This window comes from Canis lupus, chromosome 32, assembly GCF_003254725.2.
Source record: "Canis lupus dingo isolate Sandy chromosome 32, ASM325472v2, whole genome shotgun sequence".
Lineage (NCBI taxonomy): Eukaryota > Metazoa > Chordata > Mammalia > Carnivora > Canidae > Canis > Canis lupus.
Genome location: NC_064274.1, coordinates 2,433,193 through 2,458,408, shown reverse-complemented (window position 1 = coordinate 2,458,408; position 25,216 = coordinate 2,433,193). Strand labels below are relative to the sequence as shown.

General features: G+C 36.7%; 1 protein-coding gene and 1 long non-coding RNA gene across 7 annotated transcripts in view; one reads left to right on the top strand and one right to left on the bottom strand.

Moving 5' to 3' along the window:
* Positions 1–25,216, bottom strand: part of MRPL1 (mitochondrial ribosomal protein L1) — a 95,755-nt gene that overhangs the window by 7,928 nt on the left and 62,611 nt on the right. For 4 of the 6 annotated variants that reach the window (XM_025427046.3, XM_049104912.1, XM_049104913.1 and 1 more), the window contains one exon: positions 1,617–1,698. In XM_025427046.3, the coding sequence (XP_025282831.1) occupies positions 1,617–1,698 (82 nt within the window). Of the gene's footprint in view, positions 1–1,616; positions 1,699–22,531; positions 22,691–25,216 lie in introns of all 6 variants that reach the window. The other 2 variants (XR_007407736.1, XR_007407737.1) reach the window with 2 other exon arrangements.
* Positions 13,069–16,663, top strand: LOC112646798 (uncharacterized). The gene is made up of 3 exons (XR_003127907.3): positions 13,069–13,180; positions 14,198–14,347; positions 15,876–16,663. It is a non-coding gene; the product is annotated as an uncharacterized LOC112646798 (long non-coding RNA).

The following is a 25,216-nucleotide window of genomic DNA, read 5'->3' as shown; positions in this document are numbered from 1 at the left end:
ACTATCAACAAAATGAAAAGGCAACTTACTGAACAAAAGAAGGTATCTGCAAATCATATATCCAATAAGGGGTTAATATCCAAAATTTATAAAGAACTCCTATAACTCAATAACAAAAAAATTCAACTTAAAATTGGGCAGAGAATCTAAGTAGACAGTTTCCCAAAGACATACAGATGGACAACAGGCACATGAAAAGAAACTCAACATCATTAATCATTGGAAATGCAAATCAAATACCTGTCAGAATGGGTATTATCAAAAATAACATGTTGTAAAGGATGTGGAGAAAAAGATAACCCTCATGCATTGTTAGTGGGAATGTAAATTGGTGCAGACACTGGAAAACAGTATGAGGATTCCTCAAAAAATTAAAAAAAGAACAGTCCAGCAATTCCACTTTGGGGTATATCTAAAGAAAATGAACACACTGGTTTGAAAAGATATAAACACCTCTATGTTCCTTCAGCATATTTATAATAGCCAAGATATGAAAACAACCTAAGTGTCCATCTATACATGAATGAATAAAGAAGATATGGTACACACACACACACACACACACACACACACACACTATGGAATTCTACTCAGGCATATTAAAGAATGAAATCTTTCTGTGACACTAAAGGACCTTGAAGACACTATCCTAAATGAAATGATTCAGACAGAGAAAGACAAATACCAATGATTTCATTTATAAGTGAAATCTAAAATACAAAACAAACTAACAAAACCAAACCAAACCCCGTGTCACAGATAAGGAGAACAGAGCGGTGGGTGCCAAGGGGGTATAGAGTTGGAGGAGGGGACAAGATGGGTGAAGGGGATCAAGAGGTAGAAACATTCAGTTATGAAATAAGTCAATGGGATGTAATGTACAGCACACGGAATACAGTCAATATTATTTTATTAACTTTGTATGTTGACAGATGGTAACTAGTCTTATGGTGGCGATCAAGATCAATTTGCAATGTATACAAATGCTGAATTACTATGTTGTACACTTGAAACTAAAAGAACATTATATGTTAATTATACTTCTATTTAAAAAACTGTAAAAAGAGGATATATTCCTTTTAGAGATTTAATGTTCATCATTCCACTCCTGCCATAATCTCAGAAGATCCTATACTGAAATTAAAGTGCCTCATAGAATATAAGAATGCATACACATACAATTACTAAGAACTATGGCCATATCTACAACAGCAGAATTAACAATGAGGTATTTATTCACCAGTGTGTTTAACTCCCAAAGAGGGTTAAAAAAAAAAAAAAAAAAAAAGCTTAAGATTGTGTTTTAATTATACACTGGGTTATAAAACTAAACTTGACAGAGTCCTATAATAGTAAGTCTATAAACAAAGAGTCTACTGAGTATAATGAACCCTTTTTTGGCTGCAACCAGCCAGGAGTGAAATTGCAAAGAGAATATGCATGGCACATAATGCAATAATAAGGGCACTATATGTGTTCCTAGCCTACTAAACAGCTTCCAGAAAATAATGCTGCTATTGTATACTGTACTTGCTCTTAACTTGATTGTTTTCTTAATATTTTACATTCTTAAAGAATCACAGAGCAATAGGGAAGTACTCCAGCAAATCACTTACCCAAACTGAGTGGTCTGTGCTTACAAACTTCACTGATAACTGCTTGCAGATTGGCAGCTATCTGGTCACTTTGCATATCCAGCTGAAAGAAAAGGATATATAACATTAATAATGTGAAAATGAGAAGATAATGCAACTCTTGGTGACTACACTAGTATTTATTTTAGACAGTGTTTTCCTGAGGCAGAATACACCATCCCTGATCCCTATCTCCAAGGATTTAGTGATACTTCCTCTTAAAGTTTTTTTTGTTTTCTTTGTTTTTTTTTTTTTTTTTTTAAGATTTTATTTATTTATGATAGAGAAAGAGAGAGAGAGAGAGAGGCAGAGACACAGGCAGAGGAGAAGCAGGCTCCATGCCGGGAGCCTGACGCGGGACTTGATCCCGGGACCCCAGGATTGTGCCCTGGGCCAAAGGCAGGCGCCAAACCACTGAGCCACCCAGGGATCCCCTTAAAGTTTTTTTTTGTTGATTTACTTTTACTTTTTGTTTTCTTTTTTAAAGATTTTATTTGTGAAATAGAGAGAGCAAGAGTGGGGAAAGGAGGGGTGCAGAGGGACAAGCAGACTCCGCACTGAGAGCAGAGTCCAAAATGAGGCCCAGAGATCATGACCTGAGTAGAAGTCAGACGCTTAACTGAGTAGAAGTCAGACGCTTAACTGATTGAGCCACTCAGGCATCCCCTTTGTTGATTTACTTTTAAAGGACGCCAAGAAAATGTTTAGAAATTCATGCTTAGGATCCCTGGGTGGCGCAGCGGTTTAGCGCCTGCCTTTGGCCCAGGGCGTGATCCTGGAGACCCGGGATCGAATCCCATATCAGGCTCCCGGTGCATGGAGCCTGCTTCTCCCTCTGCCTGTGTCTCTGCCTCTCTCTCTCTCTCTGTGACTATCATACATAAATAAATATTTAAAAAAAAAAAAAAAGAAATTCATGCTTTCAGGAGTACAAAATAAAACTACCACACATTCAAACATACATATCTGATACAGAGACATTTTTCAGGATGCTATGGTAACACTCTATGCAATAACAAATATCTTGCTATTCAACAAAAATTATAGTAAGTACATATATAGTGAACAAGCCCTATTCATAAAACTCCAAAACTTAGCTCACAACTTTGGAATGTTTATCATTCAAATTTAATGCATGTTACTCTTCTAAAATATACCAATTAAAATCAGTTATATTACATCCCGATGTTTAAAGGATTTTACACTTTGCCAAATGAATCAATTTTTTGAAATTCATGTAAAACTCATAATAGCATAATGGAAAAAAAAACTCATAATAGCATAATGGCAAAAAAAAAAAAAATCACATGGTAAGAGTTCAAGTATGTTTTCTATTTTCTAGTGACTCTGAAACCCCTGTGGAAAATGTGCTGTGTAAGCATGAAGAGAATTCCTCATGAAAAAAAAACTATTCTTATCATCACCATTTATTTTACATTCACTTGGACATGATGCAATACCAAATCCTAAATGAGAAGGTTTGGATATTATTGGAGGCATTTTCACGTTATACCAATCCATAAGTGAAACTGTGAGAGGAAAAAAAATAATATCAAGCAATGCTTAATTCACCTTCTTAAGTCCACAGAACTCCATATGTTCTAACCAAGTAGTTCACTGGCAGAAAAGGCACCTTACATTTGCTTTGTTAAAAAGCAAAACAAAAACTAAGATGATCAGCATGTGTCTCCCTTCATCTGTACTTCTCTACGTTAATCAAATTGTCCTTCTTTCTATTATCTAATGAAGTAACCACCACAGCTCTAGTAAGCTCCCTCACCCTTTGTTAAAGACCCACTGCTACCTTAAATTTGGGAAAGTACTAAGTACAAGAAAAAGCAAGATGTCCAACGTATGTTTTTACTATTTACTATTAAGTTACGCTCTACACTGTTATATAATATACTGAATATACTAAACTCAACTATACTTCTGTGGACTCATCCTGCCTACAGTAAGATAAAACAAGATGCTAAACATATGCAACATATGCTTGAAAAACACAAAACAAATACTTCCTCTGCAACTTTCATTATTAGGATAACTTCAATGATTTCATTAAGTTCTGAAATACCTAAAAATGTTTTCAAACATAGTTCATGTTTTTGTCCAAATTTTAGCATGTCTAATTTTTAGTACTGTGTCCTCTACTAAATTTTAAAATATTTATGGGCATAATACGTAATTTTACCTTTTCTTTTAGATATTACATAAAATTATGAAAAAAATCTATATATTTTATGGTTTATGCAGTAACTGTGATTATTTAATTGGCTATTTGTGCTAATTATGGCCCAGTAAAAGTATGCATGTATGAATTTTATCAAAACTTGCATAGGAAAGGAATTTGGGCTGACAATAACCTAGATAACTCAGGAAAGTTAACATTCGTAGGCTTCTCTATCTATATCTCAGTTACTCTGCACTTCTATAGTGCCCTCATGCAATAACATTTTATAGTCTTACAAAAGTAGGACAGACCATTTTGAGATGATATTATCTGTTAGATTCTCAATATCAGAGCATAAGACTTGGTACAGCAGAAAAGAAAACTGGGATTGGTGAACCCTGAACTATAGTAAGCACCATATTCATACATGTGCCTATGTGTCCATTTGAATATCTAATAGTTACAATCCTACTTACGTTTAGTTAAATGACTGCCCATTACAGAACATGATAGTTATTCCTCATTCTGTAGCAGACATGGTTTCAAGAAAAGACTACTGAATCTTCCTTTCTGCTTAACATCCCTTATTATGTCAGAAATAATTCCCTAAGCAGACTAGATGGAAGACTTACCAAAGATGTTTTTGGGTAGAGGCTCAGTGCATATGTCTCTCTTTGCTTTAACTCTCAGATTTTCCTCTTTCCATGCAATTCCTAACCTTTGCCCTCAATTAGTTTTTACAATTATGAGAAAACTAAAAATCAATGGTTCCTGACCATTTTTTCATCCCTTTGAGATGTAGATGTATGCAAAGCAAACTGTAGTCATGAGTACCTAACACAATGATTTTCTTTCAAGTTTTTATTTAAATTCCATTAGTTAGAACATGGTATAATACTAGTTTCAGGTGTAGAATTTAGTGATTCATCACTTACGTACAATACCCAGCGCTCATCTCAACAAGTGCACTCCTTAATACCTATCACCCATTTAACTCCTCCCTCCCTCTCTAGCAACCTACAATTTATTCTCTACAGTTTAGAGTCTGTAGGGGTATCTGGGTGGCACAGTTAGTTAAGCATCCAACTCTTTGTTTCAGCTTAGGTTGTGATTTCAGGGTCGTATGATTGAGCCCAGAGTTGGGCTCCAAGCTCAGCAGGAGTCTGCTTGAGATTTTCTCTCCCTCTCTCTTTGCCCCTCCCATTCATGTTCTTTCTTGCTCTCTCAAATAAATCTTTTCTTTTTTAAAAAGTCTTTTCTCTTCCCCCCCCCACATTCATGTTTCTTAAATTTCATATCAGTGAAATCATACAGTATTTGTTTTTCTGATTTATTTCACTTAGTATACTACAACTCTTTAGCTCCAGAACTCCCTTCCTCTGCAGCACCCACAATCTGTTTCTCCCCCAAACCACATCTTGGCACTTCCCTACCTTCCTGGAGGTGACCTCTTCTCTCCCTTTAGCTATGCAGTTTGTTCTATCAGCCCTCAGGTTGATTTCTTGAGTATTCAGAATGATTTGATAGTTATCTAGCTGTGTTCAAGGGACAAGGAAAGTCTAGGGTCCTCCTACTACACCACCATTTTAGTCCGCCCCCCCCCCCCAAGGCAATGATTCTTAAATTTTGGGAGGTTATCAAATCTCACTCCAGAAAACTGCACACAGGCACACACAAAAATTAGTCTATGCTTTCAGGGTCTTCATAAAGATTCTCTGATTAAAAGAAAGGGGAAGGGAGAAGAAAGGCTTCTGAGGAAAGTGTGTCTGTTAACAGGGATCTATAATCACACTTTGAGAACTGCTAGAAAAAAAGATGAGTCTCCAAATATTTTGGAGGACTAAGGACTATAGTGTAGGAAAAGTATTTGACTTAATTTTTTACCTTTTACAGGGGATAAAACTAAAGCAAACAAGTGAAGTATGTACACACAATTTTTTAACAATCACACGTTCCTTTTCCTAAGGTTGTCAGGTGCTGTCACTGTAAACGTTCTGACAGCCCGTAGATGATCATCTCTAACTGAAAACCGTGGAGAGGACTGCTCCTTTGGAAAGCACCTGTTAGAACATCTGACCTCCAAAATTTCTTCCAAACACAATATTCTAAGATTAAATACAGCATGGCCTAGCATACAGTTTCTGCAGACGGGCCAGTGGTCTTAATCACCATGACTCCTAACAGTCTCAACCAAGAAAAGGAAAATAATGTGTGTCTCCTATATACATTAAGGAAAATAATAATAATAATAACTGATTGAGCATCTCGACTTTTTTTCAAACATTTTATTTTTTTATTTATTCATGAGAGGCAGAGAGAGAGAGAGAGAGGCAGAGACACAGGCAGAGAGAGAGGCAGGCTCCATGCAGGAAGCCCAATGTGGGACTTGATCCCGGGACTCCAGGACCACGCCCTGGGCCAAAGGCAGGCACTAAACCGCTGAGCCATCCAGGGATCCCCCAAGCATCTCAATTTATTGAGTAAATCCTTTGCGCCAAGCTCTGTTCTTAGCACTACATAAATATTCTCATTCATTTCTCCCAAGAATCCTTTGAGATAGGAACTACTGCAATTCCTCTTTTACCATTAGAAACTAAGACTTGGAAAACTTTGTAACTTATCCAAGGGCACATACCCCTGGTAAGGAAGGAGTGGCTCAACAGCTATAGTGAGATCTAAAGGCATAGAAATCTTAATCTGAAGTCCACTTACACTACTTACTAGCTTGTGACGTGGGACACAGTTTTTAAGTGTTGGTAGCTCTTATGAAAAATAAATTATCAGTTGCCTGGAAAACACAAATGAGTTTGTTATAGAGTAGGAAAAGAAGAAACTAAGTGAAATACTTAATGGAAAAAATATGCATTTAAGTGGGAAAAAATACAAATTTTTCTGTCAAATGAATCCTTTACCACCTGCCAACTTTTGGTAGAGACAGTAACACCATATAATTCAGAAACCCTTTCTCATCTCCCACTCTGTCCATCATCAGGTTGGGAACTAGGAGCAAAAGATGAATAAGATACAAACCTTGCTCTCAAGGAACTTACAATCAGGTAACTAAAACACATCATCATATATGCCACTCCATGTGAACAATGTAGTATAAGGGCACAGAGGAAGAAGTGATTGACTTTGAGAGAAAAGGCTACCCAAAGACAGTGACAAGTAAGTCTTAAAGATTAACTGAGTCTTAAAGGATGAAGGGGTTTGAGGGACAATGAGGATCTTCTAGGCAGAAGGAGCAGCATGATATAATATGATAATAAGGTAGAACAGATGAACACAAGGTAGTTCACTATATCTAGGCCTGTGTAGCAAACTCAAATGCCTACAGTGGCTAGAGCAGGTTAACTCGTAGGATTGAGGAGGACCAGATGTGAATGCATATGCATACAAAACCTGTGTGACACAGGCTGCACAGAGGTGGGTAGCACCACTCCACATGGGGAAGGCAGAAAGCTACTTAGCACTGAGGCCCATGAGAGGCCAGCGTTAACAGAATTCCTGACTTGTCAAGAACTAGAAATCTGAACTTCTTTGTGATATCCTCTAGTTTTTCATGCTGATTCAAAAAAAACAAAACAGGGTAGCCCAGGTGGCTCAGTGGTTTAGCGCAGCCTTCGGCCCAGGGCGTGATCCTGGAGTCCTGGGATCGAGTCCCATGTCGGGCTCCCTGCATGGAGCCTGCTTCTCCCTCTGCCTGTGTCTCTGCCTCTCTCTCTCTCTCTCTCTCTCTTTCTCTCTCTGTCATGAATAAATAATAAATAAAATCTTTAAAAAAAAAACAAAAAAACATGGGATCCCTGGGTGGCGCAGCGGTTTGGCGCCTGCCTTTGGCCCAGGGCGCGATCCTGGAGACCCGGGATCGAATCCCACATCGGGCTCCCGGTGCATGGAGCCTGCTTCTCCCTCTGCCTGTGTCTCTGCCTCTCTCTCTCTCTCTGTGACTGTCATGAATAAATAAAAATAAAAAATCTTTAAAAAAAAAAAAAAAACAAAAACAAAAAACAAAAAAACAAAACCACTATTTGGGCCCAAGCAGTATGAGGACCAAATTTAGCCTGTAAGCTGCCAATCTGTAACTCCAGACTTTAGCCTCCATCACCGAAAATAGGAAGAAATACTGAGTCCAAACCTGACACAGGGATTGGAGACCACGAAAAGATTGAAATGTAAGGCTAAATATTTTTTTTTTTTGGAACTGCGAAGCTGTGAGAAACTATTTAATGTTTAATTTTTCTCAGCAGACAAATGGTATATCTGAGTGGATTTTAGAAAGAATTCTACAGGATGGGTGTAAAACAGGAGTTGTTATACTTTCTCTATAAATGGTCAGATAACAAATATTTTGGGTTCTGCAGGCTAAACAGTCTGTGTTGCAACTATTCAACTCCACTCTTTAGCAAGAAGGAAGCCATAGACAATACATGAACAAATGAGTCCAACTGTGTTCCAGTGAAATTTGCCTTACGAAAACAAGTGAAGAACTAGAAATGGCCCACAGACCAGTTTGCAGACCCCTGGTATGGAAGACAGACTGAAGGATGATGTTTAAAGACGTGAATGGGCAAAAAGAGCCATTAATTTTTGCTAGATCAAAAAAGATTTTGTTTTGTTAACAGAAAGCTTTGTCAGATGCTGAGACATTTCTAACTAACTATCTACTATGCAGATGAAGCAAAAAAATGTTTTGTCAGGCTAAGAATTGCATTGCCATTTAAAGTAACAGTAGGAAAAATGCTTAGCGACTGCTTTAACAACTGTCCAAAGCTTGGATATGTGTTTAAATTCTTTTATTTTTATTTTTATTTTTTTTTTTTAGATTTTATTTATTTCTGCATGAGACACAGAGAGAGGCAGAGACATAGACAGAGGGAGAAGCAGGCTTCCCGCAGGGAGCTCGACATGGGACTCAATCCCAGGATCCCAGGATCATGACCTGAGCCAAAGGCAGAGGCTCAAACATGGAGCCACTCAGGTGCCCTAGATATTTGTTTAGAAGATGTTGTATGGGGCTTTTCTGGAAGTTTCTTCAGGACTTTCAGATCAGGTGATAAATCTGAAACAAAAAAAGGCATACTACAAGTACCCTATATTCTTAACAGATTTTTTTAAAAATATTTATTTATTCATAGAGACACACAAAGGAGAGAGAGAGAGAGAGAGAGAGAGAGGGGCAGAGACACAGGCAGAGGGAGAAGCAGGCTCCATGCAGGGAACCCGATGCGAGACTCGATCCAGAGTCTCCAGAATCACACCCCGGGCTGCAGGCGGCGCTAAACCACTGCGCCACCGGGGCTGCCCAGTACCCTATATTCTAAAGAAAGATAACCAGCAATTAAAGGCGCCAAAAAAGTCCTATTATAATCAACATCCACCTAAGTAGAAGCAGGCCAAATAAGGAGGCAAAGCTCCAAGAAGTCTTGGAGAGAGGGGGCACCTAGCAAAGGGGAGACTAGCTGGCTAAACACATGCTATGAAGGACACCAAAACACTAAGGGTTGCCAGAGATGTAGCAATAATCAAAGTGGAGACAAGAAATATACATAGGTAAGCAGAGGCCTGTGCCTTCTATCCCTTATTCCCTTCATCAGGTCTGCAAAGGTGATTGGGACAAGGTATTTCAGAACTGAATCAAGTCATTGTAGCACTCTAAGTTCCAGAGTGGGAGGAGGTGTGAGTGAAAACTTAATGAAGCCCTCCTCACTTCAGATCACATGAGCCATAAAAGCCTGGTTCCAAACTGAGCAAGGGAAAGTTCTGCATATGAGATTAGAGTTCTGAACTGAATCAGATTGCACTTTTAATTACTGAGAGTCACTCGAATTATGAGATCTATCTAACATGTCAGAGAAGGAAACAAAGAAAGGAAATCGTACACATGGCACAGCTAGAATCAGAACGGAGAAAACTACTCTGTGTTTGTATCGCACTAAATTCAGACTTTTATACACAGACTGTATTTCTGTACCCATGAAAGATGTGAATTTATGTTCACAGGAATGATATATATAATAATGAGAGATATCACAGTCTAAATGCCCAAGAAAAGGATCAAGTTTGAATAAATTATGATATACCTACATGACATTATAATATAGCTATTAAAATGGTATCTTGCAAGAATTTTAATAATTCGAAAAGTATTCAAGAAACAGTATTTAAGAAAAAGAAAATATAAAGTTAATTTATAGTATGATAGCAATTACATAAACAAAAACTACAAGCATAGAGACAGCAGTAATAAAAATACTAAAATGTAACCAAGGGCAACCCTTGTATGAATTTTATATTCTTATGCTATTTAACATTTTTTAAATATTTTATTACATACTTGTTAATAAAAAAATTAGTTTCAGTTTAGTATTTAAAATTACAAAAGCAGTCCTTTATGATGCTACAAATTATAGGGCATACTTTCTGTCTTCACATTTTTTTGAAATGAGACTCATTCATAGTGATAGTGGAGGGAAAAGCAAAATCCCCACCTTCACCACCACCACAGCCCCAACAGGCTAATTATTTTGTTACAGCTGATATGCTTTTTAATTATATTTTCAGGATTAAAGACAGATTAAAATGCAATTATATTTTCAAGATTAAAAATTGACCTTTTATAGGTTTACAGTTCCATGAATTCTAACTCACACATACATTTGAGGAACCATCACCACAATACATAATAAATAACCAAAAGAACTTTCTCACGTGATCTCTCTCTGCCACTCCTAACCCTGGCAACTCCTGATATGTGACTAAAGTGTTGTCTTCTCAAAAATGTCATACAAATGGAGTAACAGGGCATAACTTTTCTTCCCTTTGTGATTGTTTAAAACTGTGGTAAAATTTACATAGCATAAAATATACCATTTTAACTGTTTTGAAGTATGTGGTTCAGTGGCATTAAGTATACTCTCATTGTTGTGCAACTCTCACCACCATCCATCTCAAAAACCTTTTCCGTCTTCCTCATCTAAAACTCTGTACCCATTTAACACTAATTCCTCATTCTCCTGTTCCTCCAGCCCCTGGAAACCACCATTCCACTGTCTCTATGAATATGACTGCTCTAGGTACCTCAAATAAGTGGAATCATAGAGTATCCTTTGTCAATTGGTTTACTTCATTCACCATAATGTCTTCAAGGTTCATACGTGTTATATATATGTGTAAGAATTTCCTTCCTTTTTAAGACTGAATAATATTCCATTGTATATATAGCTAGCATACCTCATTTTCTTGAACTTCACTTTATTGTATTTTACAGATACTGCATTTTTCACAAATTGAAGTTCTGTGACAACCTTATGTCGAACAAGTCTGCTGGCACCATTTTTCCAACAGCATTTGTTCAATTCATGTCTGTCATATTTTGGTAATTCTCACAATATTTCAAACCTTTTCATTATTATATTTGTTATGGAGTCAATTGCAACAATCCAACTTCATTGTTGACTTATTTTAAGAATTTAAAATAAGAATTTCCACAGCCACCTAACCTTTAGCAACCACTGCCCTGATCAATCAGCAGCCATCAACAGGAAGGCAAGACCCTCTATCACTCCATCAGCAATAAGATTACAAATCCCTGAAAGCTCAGATGATGGTTGGGATTTCTTAGCAATAAAGTAATTTTTTTTTTAAGATTTTATTTATTCATTCATGAGAGACACAGAGAGAGAGGCAGAGACACAGGCAGAGGGAGAAGCAGGCCCCACGCAGGGAGCCTGACGCGGGACCCGATCCCGGGACTCCAGGATCATGCCCCTGGCCGAAGGCAGGCGCTAAACCGTTGAGCCACCCAGGGATCCCCAATAAAGTAATTTTTAATTAAGGCACATATATTGTTCTTTTAGACATAATACTATCTCACACTTTAACGGACTACAGTATAATATAAACATAACTTTTATATGCAGTAGGAAACCAAAAAAATTCATTTGACTCACTTGATTGTAATATTTACTTATTGCAGTGGTCTAGAACTGAACCTGCAATATCTCCAAAGTACGCTTGAATATGCATTTTGTTTATCCATTCATCTGTCTTGGACACTTGGGTTGCTTCCACCTTTTGGCTATTTGAATAATGCTGCAATGAACATGGCTGTACACACATCTGTTTGAGTTCCTGCTTTCAATTCTTTTGGGTATATTAACTATGACTACAATCTATGGATCTACGGTAGCTGTATGTTTAATTTTTTGAGGAACTGTCATGTCATTTCCCACACCAACCGCACCATTTTACATCCCCACCACCAACGCACAGGGTCCCAATTTCTTTGTATCCTCACCAACACTTACTTTTGGGTATTTTTGATAACAGACAGCCCTGTAAGTATGAAGCAGTATCTCATTTTGGTTTTAATTTGCATTTTCCTGTTGGCTAATGATGCTCAGCCTCTTTTCATGTCTTTATTGGCCATTTGTATATCTTATTTGGAGAAATGTGTATTCAGACCCTTTGCTCATTTTTTAATATAGTTTTTAAAAGATTTTATTTATTCATGAGAGAGACAGAGAGAGAGGGGCAGAGACATAGGCAGAGGGAGAAGTAGGCTCCCTGTGAGGATCCTGAAGCAGGACTTGATCCCAGGACCCCGGGATCATGCCCTAAGCCAAAGGCAGATGCTCAACCACTGAGCCACCCAGGTGCCACTCCTTTGCTCATTTTTTGAATTATTTATAATTTTATTATTGAGTTAGAGTGGTCCCCCCTTATCAATGGAAGATAGGTTCCAAGACCCCCAGTGGATGCCTGAAACTGCAGATAGTACCAAACCTCTATACTATGTTTTTATACATATCTATGATAAAGTTTAACTTATAAATTAGGCACAGTAAGAAATGAATAATAAAACAGAAAAATTATAACAACACACTATAGTAATAAAACTTATGTGAATGTGGCCTCCCTCTCTGTCTTTCAAAATATCTTACTCTACTATGCTCACATTTCTTGTGATGATGTGAGATGGTAAAATGCCTACACGGTGGGGCACCTAGGTGGCTCAGTTAAGTGCCCAACTCTTGATTTCAGCTCAGGTTATGATCTTGGGGTGGTGGGATCAAGTCCTGTGCGGGGCTCCAAGCTCAGCAGGAAGTCTGCTTGAGATTCTGTCTCTCCCTCTCCCTTAGCTCTTCCCCACGCCCCCCCCCCCAAATAAATAAATAAATCTTTTAAAAAAATGCCTACATGGTGAGATGAAGTGAGGTAAGTGACACAGGCATTGTGATGTAGCGTCAGACTGTTACTGACCTCCTGACAATGCATCAGGAGGACTGTCTACTTCCAGATAGCAGTTGACTGTGGGGAACTGAAACTGTGAAAAGGGAAACCACAGATAAGCGGGGGTGGGGAAGACTACTGTGTAAGAGTTCTTCATATATTCTAGATACAAGTCTCTTACCATATATATGATTTGCAGATATTTTCTGCCATTCAGTTGGTTGCCTTTTTACTCTGCTGATAGTAATCTTAGATGCACAGTTTTAAATTTTGATGAAGTCCCATTTATCTCTTTCATTGCCTGTGCTTTTGGTGTCAGTATGTAACCTTCTGAGTACTTTCACTTGGGTTATAGAATGTAACCTTTTGAGATTCTCTAAAGTTGTTCTATAGGTAGTTCATGCCCTTTTTATCCCTGAGTAGTATTCCATTGCATGATATACCAGATGGGGTTTTTTAATCCATTCACATATAGAAGGACAACTGAGTTTCTTCTAGCTTTTGATGATTATCAATATAATTTCTATAAACATGTATTCAGATATTTGTATGAATATAAGTTTTGATTTCACTTTAAATGTTTCAATTTTAGGGGTGCCTGGATGGCTCAATCGGTTAAGCATCCAACTCTGATCTCAGCTCAGGTCTTGATTTTAGGGTCATGAGCTCAAGCCCCTCCCTAGGCTTCTTCTCTTTCGGGGAAAAGGTTAGATCTTTGTATTGGCCTATAGGACCCTAAGCCTTTCTTACTTTTCCCTAGATTTTGTCTTTGTTTTTCAGATTGGATAATTCCTATGATCTAGCTTCAAGTTCTTTCTTTCCTCTGTCCATCTCTAGTAATTCATAAATAATTTTTATGAGGTCCCTTTTCTAGTTTCCCCCCTCTCCTTGATCTTCCTAGTACCTTCTGATTCCCTAAGACTCTCCTTTCGGAACCCTGGCTAGATAGCTGGGGCTTTATTTACCCCATTTTGCCACTTACTCTCTGTAACTGTTCCTGCATTGGTTGCCAACAGACAAGACAGAGAGAGAAAAGAAGCAAAGACAGTGTGCACACCCATCTTCTTGTGATCATAGATCCTCCAGTCAGAGAGGAAGGCTCTCTGTTCTCAAATTTTAGATACTTGTACCAATTTTCTGCACCAATTGTCCCCACTAGGATCCATGTTCTCTACTTATCAAGCCTGAAGTAAAAGGCTTCTCGTGAAACTCTCCGCCTGCATCAATGTCCGCTTTCCAGTTTTAGACTTATGGTGAGAGTAGTTCATGTGACAAGACAAGGAGAAAAATGGCAAACTCATCACCAGTGGTGAGTGAGTGGTGGTACTTCAAATTCTGGTCTTCCCTAATTCGCCTGCTACTATTTACTTTTCGGGGTCTTCAAATAGCTACTCCATGCATTCTGTCCATGTTTTATAACAGCTGCATTCAGTGCAAGAGACAAGTTGTCATATGATTACACCGTATCACCTGGAACCAGAACTTCAGGCTTTTATGTTATGTATTTATATTTTAGAGTTGGGAAACTTTTTCTGCAAAGAACCAGATGGTAAATATATTAGGCTTTTAAGGCCACATACGATTTTTGCTGCATATTCTTTTTTTTTTTTTCTTCTTTTTAACAGCCCTTTAAAAGATCATTCTAAGTGGTGGTACAAAAACAGTGGTACAAAAATAGACTCACAGAGCCACTGTTTGCCAACTCCTGTATGAGAATACATTATTTGTCACCAAATATATAAGAATTCTTGCAAAGACAAGTTGTGGTATGAGTTATGCTTTACATCATTTTAACAAATTCCTAACTTTACCAAAATCTAAATGGGGGAAGGAGGGTACTCTCAGGCAACAGCAGCTTTCCTCATTGCTAATGATAAACCTATTTGGAAAACACTTAATTTTGTGTTTCTACTTAATATATTTAATAATTTGAAACAGGGGCTTATTGGTATTTTGTTTACTATTTATACAATATTAGTGAATGTTATTTGTTTGAAAGTAACAGTGATGAAACTTACAAGGAATTATCTTTCAGACCCATTCAATTTCCTTTCCCAGCATTTGGATAAAGATAGATTTCAGTAAAACCTATCAAACTTATCACTGGTTTTTGAAGTAAAGTTAACAAAAGAAAGCTATATGTGCAGTACATGCAGTATACTGACAACTACTTGCTAACAAATGGATTAACAAAGGAAAGCAAGTCAGTTTATTCCCCTTTTACATGTTATGACCTACTCATATTTTTCATGTTATTCTATTAATCAATGATCACTACATTATTAAGTTAATGCAATTAATTAAAGAGAAAAGTTAGTGGTTTCTCTCAAATGGTATGGTTTGTCCTATGGTATTATTTATATCTGATAGAACGGGAAAGTCCCACCTTCAATTTCCCAAAAGCTCTTGGAAATTTTCCTCTAATTTCATGACAATATAGGTAAGAAAATTGGAAATGGTAATAAATAACTCTTGACCTAATACTGATGAATATCCATCCAAAGGATGTAATGTAACATACTACAAGAATTATTCATCCCAGTTAAATATACATCTCTCACAATAAAGCATCAAGCAGGGATCCCTGGGTGGCGCAGCGGTTTGGCGCCTGCCTTTGGCCCAGGGCGCGATCCTGGAGACCCAGGATCGAATCCCACATCAGGCTCCCGGTGCATGGAGCCTGCTTCTCCCTCTGCCTGTGTCTCTGCCTCTCTCTCTCTCTCTCTGTGACTATCATAAATAAATAAAAATTAAAAAAAAAATAATAAAGCATCAAGCAGAAGGCTGGCACATACTGGGTTCTGGATAAATATTAGTTTCTTTCTCCTCTTTCTTAGATGCACACTCTTGAAGATCGAAGATCTATCACCAATCTACTTCCTTCTTTTTAAATGAGAACTAACAAGTACAGAATTTGACTTTTACATTCTAAAGTTTATTTTCTCCTCCTTGTAATTCCCTTACCTATGAGACAGCTCACTGTAGTATGCCAGAAATAATGCAACAAATGAAAAGTTAATTATCAAATGGAAGGAATGGAGGAAAAAGAGAAGTGGCAGTGAACTATGAGCCAATGGACTACCACCTTTTATCCAACTATTGCTTGGATCTAACTGATTTAAGCAATATTCTTTGCTTGCCACTTTCACAATTTATAGGCCTCATTGCTACAAAATAAGCCTTCAATTTCCATGAATGATATTATCCACATCTTGTTTAAGTGAACTTCAATACATTCACTTCTCCTGTTGTAACATGTTTGTTAAAACTGGAGGCTCTGGTTTCATCACAAGATTTTACTATGTTTATATTCTCTTAACCTGAACTTGTTTATTTTTGTTACAATATACTTCAGCTTTCATTAGCTGCCAGGTTAACAATAATCTTGCCACAAAACAATTCACTATTACATAAGTAAAGCAAAGTAACATGCCTATGAATGAACCATGTCTACAACTTTAATTAAGAGAAAAAGCATATTGAAGACACTGCCTTTTTAAGTGTGTCAAAGATCCAAGTATTTTTGAAACCTGAACAAGAAACACTAGTTTAATCAGGCCTTGGCTCAATCTGGTATAAATGTAAATCTGAGCTGTCCTTTCCTGTTTTTTTTTTAGAAAATGAGTATGGGCTTTATTTGTTGATACATTTATCATTTATAAGTCTTCAAAAATCTGGTTGTTTATATGATTGTAAAAGGGCTTCAGCTGTTTTTTTTTTAATAAATTAATTTTTTATTGGTGTTCAATTTACCAACATACAGAATAACACCCAGTGCTCATCCCGTCAAGTGTCTCCCTCAGTGCCCGTCACCCATTCACCCCACTCCCCGCCCTCCTCCCCATCCACCACCCCTAGTTTGTTTCCCAGAGTTAGGAGTCTTTATGTTCTGTCTCCCTTTCTGATATTTCCCACACATTTCTTCTCTGTTTTTTCTTTAATGCTATGAATAACTGCTCATGTCAAAGCCAGTCTATTATATAATGTATATTTTAAAGATATATATTCTTCAAAATTGCAATTATATTTAGTGAAGTTTTTACAAGTCTTCCTCATTCCAAATCATCCAAGATTTTATGTTCTAATTATCCAAAGGATATACAAACATAGTGCTTCAAAGGACTACATATTAAAAAATTAAAAGAATAGAAATAGTTTCTAAACTGAAACAGAACAAATGACATACATGTTTTTAAAGAATATAGTTGCTTTAGAATACACTCTTTTATTTACTTGGTTTTATAGTATACTAGTGGGATCTTGTCCTGTAACATAGGAAAATATAAAGGAAGAGGAGGACTCCATTCACTCACAAGAGGAATCAATGTTTAATAATAAATTTACTGATGCCACTAATTTGGAATTAGTAATAATTCACAGACTGTCAAATATATTTTTTAAAAGTTTATAATGTAACAAATGAATAATACAAGACCACAGGAAAACATTTAAACACCGTTAGAGAACTTTTATATTAAAAACATTTTTAGAAAAAAAAAACATTTTTAGATAAACAATGATTTGTTAAGACAGAGCATTATAACTTTGGCAACAAATACCAGGCAACATTTTGTGATTAGATACCCTAAGCAATCAAAGTTAACTTGAATGCCACTGAAAAATTACTCTGTGGTATTCACTTCCCACTAATTCATACTAATTTTCCCATAAATTTAATTATATTTTCATCTTTCCAGTATGTAAGTGGACAGCCAAAGAGGGAGGGATGAGTAGAAAAGAAGTAAAAAAAGAAAAGCAAAAAGAAGGAGAGGGAGGAAGAAAATAGAAAGGAAAAACTTCAAAGAGCTATTAAAAGAAAAAAAGAGAGAGCAGAAGGCAGAAAGAAAGGAAAGGGGAATCCGAAAACAAACCTTACTATTACTACTACTGCTGCTGCTCCTGCTATTATTATTACTATCACTATCATCATTATTATTACTGAACCAAGCCTCATCTAATCCCCTCCTGCCAGAGTTCTGAAAGCCAAGTCAGGGGAAGGGAGGGACTGGGGATAGAGGAAGGATTCCTCAGCATTCAGTATACCTAGATTCACTTAATCTCCATTATCAGTTTTCTCAACTTCCAATCTCCCCTAGGTTAGAAACTGTCTGTTTTAATCTTTCTATCCATCTGCCAGCATGGGAAAGGGCAGCTACCCAGTGTCGTGAAGTATGTAAGAATCTTCAATAGTTTTAATTAAAGCTCCCTATTTCAGAGGGCTTTTGTCCCATCTCCAGATGTACCACCAACACTCAGTTCCGGAGGTATCTAGAGTAAGATCCTGAGGCTCTTTGCAAGATCCTGAAATTTAGACTGTACTCGTTTTTTGGCTTTCTCCACTGCTGGCTTAGATTTGGCATTTTCTAATCAGTTATCACTGTGGTGTTCAATCTGTAATCTTTACCTGGAAGCCTCACCATATACGTTATTTTGAAGCGTCACTGGTACACTTGAAAAAAGAATACCGGGGATCCCTGGGTGGCGCAGCGGTTTGGCGCCTGCCTTTGGCCCGGGGCACGATCCTGGAGTCCCGGGATCGAGTCCCGCGTCAGGCTCCCAGCATGGAGCCTGCTTCTCCCTCTGCCTGTGTCTCTGCCTCTCTCTCTCTATCTCTGTGACTATCATAAATAAATAAAAATTAAAAAAAAAAAAAAGAATACCAATCTTACACCACAGGCCACAATGAAAGATTCAAGAAATTTTTAAAAAGCAAAAACTACATAGAATGCCTTCAACAATAAGGCAGTCAAACTAGAATAAAACAAAAACAAAAACTTAAGCCAAAAAAGGTTCCAATTTTCTTTAAGTTTTTTTTCTTAAAGATTTTATTTATTTATTCACGAGAGACACAGTGAGAGAGGCAGAGACAAAGGCAGAGGGAGAAGCAGGCTCCTCGCAGGGAGCCTGATGCGGGACTCGATCTCTAGACAAAAGATCATGCCCTGAGCCAAAAGCAATCTCTCAATACTCAACCATTGAGCCATCCAGGCATCCCTAAGAAGTTTTTTTTTTTTTTTTTTTAAATAATCTGCCAAAAAAGATTTAAAAAATACCATGACACAGTATTTTAAAAATAATGACAAGAAAACTAAATATAAAGACATACAATCAGAGGCAAATTCACAGATTTAAACTCTTTGGAATTTAAGATACAAGACAGATGAACATAGGGAAAGGGGAGAAAAAACAGGAAGGCAAACCATAAAGACACTCTTTACTATAGAGAATAAACTGAAAGTTACTGGAGGTAGCTGGTAGGAGGATGGGCTAGATAGGTGATGGGTATTAAGGAAGGCATTTGATGAGCACTGGGTGGTATATGTAAGCAATGAATCACTAAATTCTACTCCTGAAACTAATATTACCCTATATGTTAACTAACTAGACTTTAAATAAAAATAAAAAGGGAATACTTATAAATCTCATATAAAACTTAGAAAATTAGGGATCCCTGGGTGGCGCAGTGGTTTGGCGCCTGCCTTTGGCCCAGGGCGCGATCCTGGAGACCCGGGATCGAATCCCACGTCGGGCTCCCTGCATGGAGCCTGCTTCTCCCTCTGCCTGTGTCTCTACCTCTCTCTCTCTCTCTCACTATCATAAATAAATAAAAATTAAAAAAAAAAAAAAAACTTAGAAAATTAGAAAACCAATGAGCAAAAATCTCAGGATAATAGGATAAAGAAAAAGAACAAATCAATAAATTATAAATAGAAAAAAGGTACTAATAAATTATAAAAGCCATACCAAAAAATGAAACTACTTTGAAAAGCATATATAGAAGAATATTCTATACTTAGGCTCTGCATGAGAAAATATTTAGCATGAAATGTTATGATGTCTGCAACTTTATGTGTTTCAGAAAATAAAAAGATATCTACTACTTTCTCTAAGCAAACTACTTTTACTAGTTTTTCTAAGCAAATGTGGCAAAATTAGTGAATCTAGATGGTGATGAGAATATAGTATATAGGTGTTCATTGTACTATTCTTTCAACTTTCCCATTCATTTAAAATTTTTCAAAATAAAAAACTGAAGAAAAATACTGAGGATATTTACAAATAGGAGCTTAACTAGAGGTAAGAATAAGCAATAAATCCCAAGAAAATGTGTGGTATTTAATTTCTTTACTTTCTTACAGAAATATAATGAATATGGTTTAACTACGCTTCAAATTTTCTTTTCTATAGTGCTATGAACCCAGGTGCCCCTATTGTTTTAAGAAAAAATGAAAATAAAACATCAAGATTCCTGATTTTATTATTTTTCAGAAAATATTATAATGAAAAGTGATTTTAAAAATCCTCACTTTATGTACATGTATACTTGAAAAATAATTCTTTTGAAGTAAAAAAAGAGAAAAAAATGACTGGAAATACAGGTCTTAACTAACCATTCTTTCAAAGGCCAAACACTTTTTCATAGTGTGAAGAATTCTCACAAGTTGCTATGCTGACAGTAGAACATTTAATAATAAAGGAAACAAAACTACAAAAAAAAATTATCTGAAACTAAGTAGATTCACAGTATACTGCACCCTTTGAAAGGTGCAGTGTGCATTACAATGCAAATCTATATCTTTATCCTCAAACTTCTTCCAACTTTGTTAATCACAAAAGATTTTTAAATTAGAACTGATTTGAAAATCAAAGCTTAAACCCCACAAAAACTACAGTGAGTGCTTCTATATATGTAAGATACTAATAAACCGGATTCAGACATAAAAGTTAGCTTGGTTGAGGAGTTGAGGGGGCTGGGTAAAAAAAAAAAAAAAGTGTAATTGCTAGTTGAAAACACATATACAGAAACATGGGTTTGATTTTTATGGGCTTTTGCAGGAGTGTATATAATAGGCCATGAGAGTCATATAATTTATTATGGTATTAAATACTATGATAGGTTAAATACACTAAATAAACACACTGCAAATTTTCCTTTAAACTGCATGTCGTCTGTTCTGGATAAATGCTTCCCACTACAAGTCTTTTTTTTTTTTCCTACTACAAGTCTTAATGTGACATATTTTACGGCTATAGTAATCTTTTCCTAGTGAATAGTTCTGTTTCTTGATAGTCATTCTCAGCAACTGCATTATCACACTTGTTCTTGAAATATGTGAGGCAGTCAACATTAACCAAAATGAAAGGAGACAAAGAACATTTTAGTATTTGATAAATATAAAAGTATTATGTGTCTCTGTAAAGTGGGAAATCCCATATCAATAGAAAATTAGAAATTTTTATTATTTCCTTATAATAAAGGAAAACAATAAGAAAGGAAAGTAATAAGAAAGCTAATCAACAATGCGCCTGTCCTATAATTACACTTAGAAGTGTCCTGGAAAAGGAAAAAAGAAAAAAAGAAAAAAAACAGGCTGGAGGCCAAGTATCTTAAAACACACAAGAAAACTATCAGTAAGAAAAAAACAAGGCATATTCTGAAACCCTCACAGCTAATATAAAATGGATTTGTGGTATATTATAAAATACTAATAGGTGTCCTTTGAAAATTACTTCAAATTCTGGCAGGTTTATTTCTGGATATAGTCTAACTTTCTTGTCTAATGTCAAAATATATACCTGGCTAAGCATTTCTATAAATAAAAGACAGGATTTTTAATTCTCTCCTTTTGAGAAATTTCACGAATTAAAATTTTCACTTTCAATATTACTTCATTAGCACTGTTTGAAAAGTTGGGTATAAATCAAATTTTTAATAAGACAGGACACTGATTCACTATATATACATTTAAAATGTCTTAATTTCTAACTGATCTTCAACTGGCAGTAGCTTTTGTTATTCATATATTTGTATATTCACTCATTTAACAACTACTTGCTGAGCACCTACATTTGCCAGGTACTATTCTAAGAACTGGGGATACAGCAATAAACAAAACGAACAAAAATTCCTTTATTTTCTTATTCTTTTGGTTTCTTGGTTCCTCCTCAGCTGTGTCAAAACCTTAATTATTGGGCAGCCTGGGTGGCTCAGTGGTTCAGCGCCGCCTTCAGCCCAGGGCGTGATCCTGGAGACCCGGGATCGAGTCCCAAGTCGGGCTCCCTGTGTGGAGCCTGCTTCTCCCTCTGCCTGTGTCTCTGCTTCTCTCTTTCTCTCTCTCTCTCTGTGTCTCTCATAAGTAAATAAATAAAATCTTTAAAATTTAAAAAAAAAAAAAACCTTAATTATCTCACAAATCTAGCCAGTCTTCTTTTATTTATTTTTTAAAGATTTGACAGAGAGAGAGAGGGAGAGAGAAGGCGTGAAAGCACAAGCAGGGAGAGTGGCAGGCAGAGGGAGAGGGGGAGGGAGAGGGAGAAGCAGACTCCACACTGCACAGGGAGCCTGATTCAATCAGGACCCTGGGATCACGACCCCAGCCGAAGGCAGATGCCTAACTGACTGAGCCACCCAGGTGCCCACCAGCCTTCTTTTAAATAAAGTTTTTCTGAGCACATGGTCACCAGCTAGCACAGATCTTCAGCTAAGCCATACCTGTAAGCTCTGACCGTGGTGTAGGGGCAGAAGTGATGAGGTCAATGGTTCACATGCTTGAAAGAAAGCTGCTTGCTCTCCATCTCCTTCTTGCCTCCTTCACACAGGCTACAAATCAGACATGGTATCCGCAAGAATTAAGCACCCAGAATAAAAGACCTTAGCAGATGGAAAGAAAAGGGGGTTGGGGGGAGAACTTTGACTCCTAGATGACTCTGGGGCAGAACAGCCCTAAGCTGCCCACCAGCAGCTCAAACTTGGGAGAGAAATAACTTTCGACCATGGTGAAGTCACTGTTATTTAGTCCCTTTAAAACAGCTAAACCAATATAGATATATAGGAGACCACTCATCATTTTGTGTATTATTTTAAAATATAAATAATGACCCTTAATTTACCTGGTATATATTTTCAAACTCCTCATAGAGAAGCCATCCTTGATCTACTCCATGCCATGATTACATCAATCACAGCTCCTTACATGCAACTTCTTCATTTTTTATATGAATCTCTATTATTACATTTATCATACTTTATTATAGTTTACTTCCATATTTATCTCACTATTAGTTATGTCTTAAGAAAAATATTCTTTTTTGTATCTAGCACAGAGCCAGTACTTAATATTTATTAAATAAAACATGTTAAATTGGTTGTTTTTGGTTTTTTCTTTTTTTGGTTAGGTTATAAGTAAACTATTAGTTTTTTGTATTCAGAGAATAAAGTTTAAGAAAAATCAATAAATGAAGATATTTTTTATACAGGATGCAGGGAAAATCTCTAATACATTATGGGCCAGAAAAATCAGCCCAAAAACACTGGGTAGAAAAGGCCTTATTGGGATCCCTGGGTGGCGCAGCGGTTTGGCGCCTGCCTTTGGCCCAGGGCACGATCCTGGAGTCCCGGGATCGAGTCCCATGTCGGGCTCCCTGCATGGAGCCTGCTTCTCCCTCTGCCTGTGTCTCTGCCTCTCTCTCTCTCTCTGTCTCTCTGTGACTATCATTAAAAAAAAAAAAAAAAAAATTTAAGAAAAGGCCTTATTTTCAGTAATTAGCAGATGTTAGGCAATCTCAGTATCTGTAAACATTTCAATTTTACAAGCACCCTGAGTCACTTAGTAGGCACTGGTAAACAGAGCAAGGCATGGCAGAGGTGAGTCAGACAGGGTCACAGTAAAGGGAGTCATAGGAACCCACATAGGAAAAAAAAAAGTGTTGGAAAATCAGAGCAGGTTAGAAATATAGAAAAAAGGAGTAAGAATGGGATGGGGGGAAGGATGAGGAAACTCAGAATCTTAAGAAGAACAGAAGAAGAAAACGATAATGCTTACCCTGGAATTTTTAAGCTGTTAAAAGTACGCGCACACACACACACACACACGTAATATGTCACTTAACAAACAAAATGATTACATCTGATGATACCTAATTCTGGTGAGTAAGTGAGGTAACACACATAACACACTACTGGATGAATTGTAAGTTAATATAAACATGTTAGAGAGCAATTTAGCAATACTTACAATAACATTTTCTTTTCTTTCTTTTTTCTTTTAAGATTTTATTTATTTATTCATGAGAGACACAGAGAGAGAGAGGCAGAGACACAAGCCGAGGGAGAAGTAGGCTCCATGAAAGGAGCCCGATATGGGACTCGATCCCAGGCTACCCAGGCGTCCCTACATAACATTTTCAATAGAATTCTATTTCTGGACACTTATCTTCTGGGTATACTTGGAAAAAACTGGCAATGTGTATTTATAAGAATGTCATTATGGGATCCCTGAGTGGCTCAGTGGTTTAGCACCTGCCTTTCGCCCAGGGTGTGATCCTGGAGTCCCGGGATTGAGTCCTGCATCAGGCTCCCTAAACCACTGAGCCACCCAGGTGTCCCTCATTTCTTTTTCATGGAAAGAACCATAATTTTAAAATAAGTTAGGGTCCGGTTAAATATGCTTTTTCTCCCCTGCGAATCTTTATTTTTATGTTTTAAAATCTTTCCCTTAAATTTGGTTATTTAGCAATTTACTTTTATCCCAACCAACATATCCTTCATGCCGAAAAAAAATGGTGACTACTTGATGGTAATATAATTGACAGAAAAATAAAATATTCCAATAACCTGTTGTGTTTGCATTATGTTCAACATATCACTTAAATGGCATTTTCATAAATGAAAATCAAATAAATAAATAATTTTCTCTCAGAAAAATAAGTTGCATTTTCACTGATATGAGCATTTGATCTACTAGCATGCAGTCATAACCAATTTCATGAATATGTAAATTATAGGCACAAATGGTAGAAAAGATTAACAAAAAAACTAACTTAACTATAAGTAACATTCCTGACAAATGTTAGATATTGGCTAGCTATAAGGGCATTTGTACAGGTTTGATATACAATGGCATTAGTAGTTGAGTTCTAACACCCAAGATACTAATCTTCAAGTCAGATAACTAAGAAAGATCATTCAGCTGGAAAGCCTGCTTAAGATCAATTTTATATTACATCAATACTAGAACAGATCTTGAAGCAATGTGGCAGTATAGACCCTTTGAGAATCGTAACAACAGATATCAAGTGATTTAACTGAAGTAAGATAGTCTCTCCTCTACAAGCAAATAATTAATTATAATTATACAAATAATTATACAAATTATTATATATATACATATATACATAT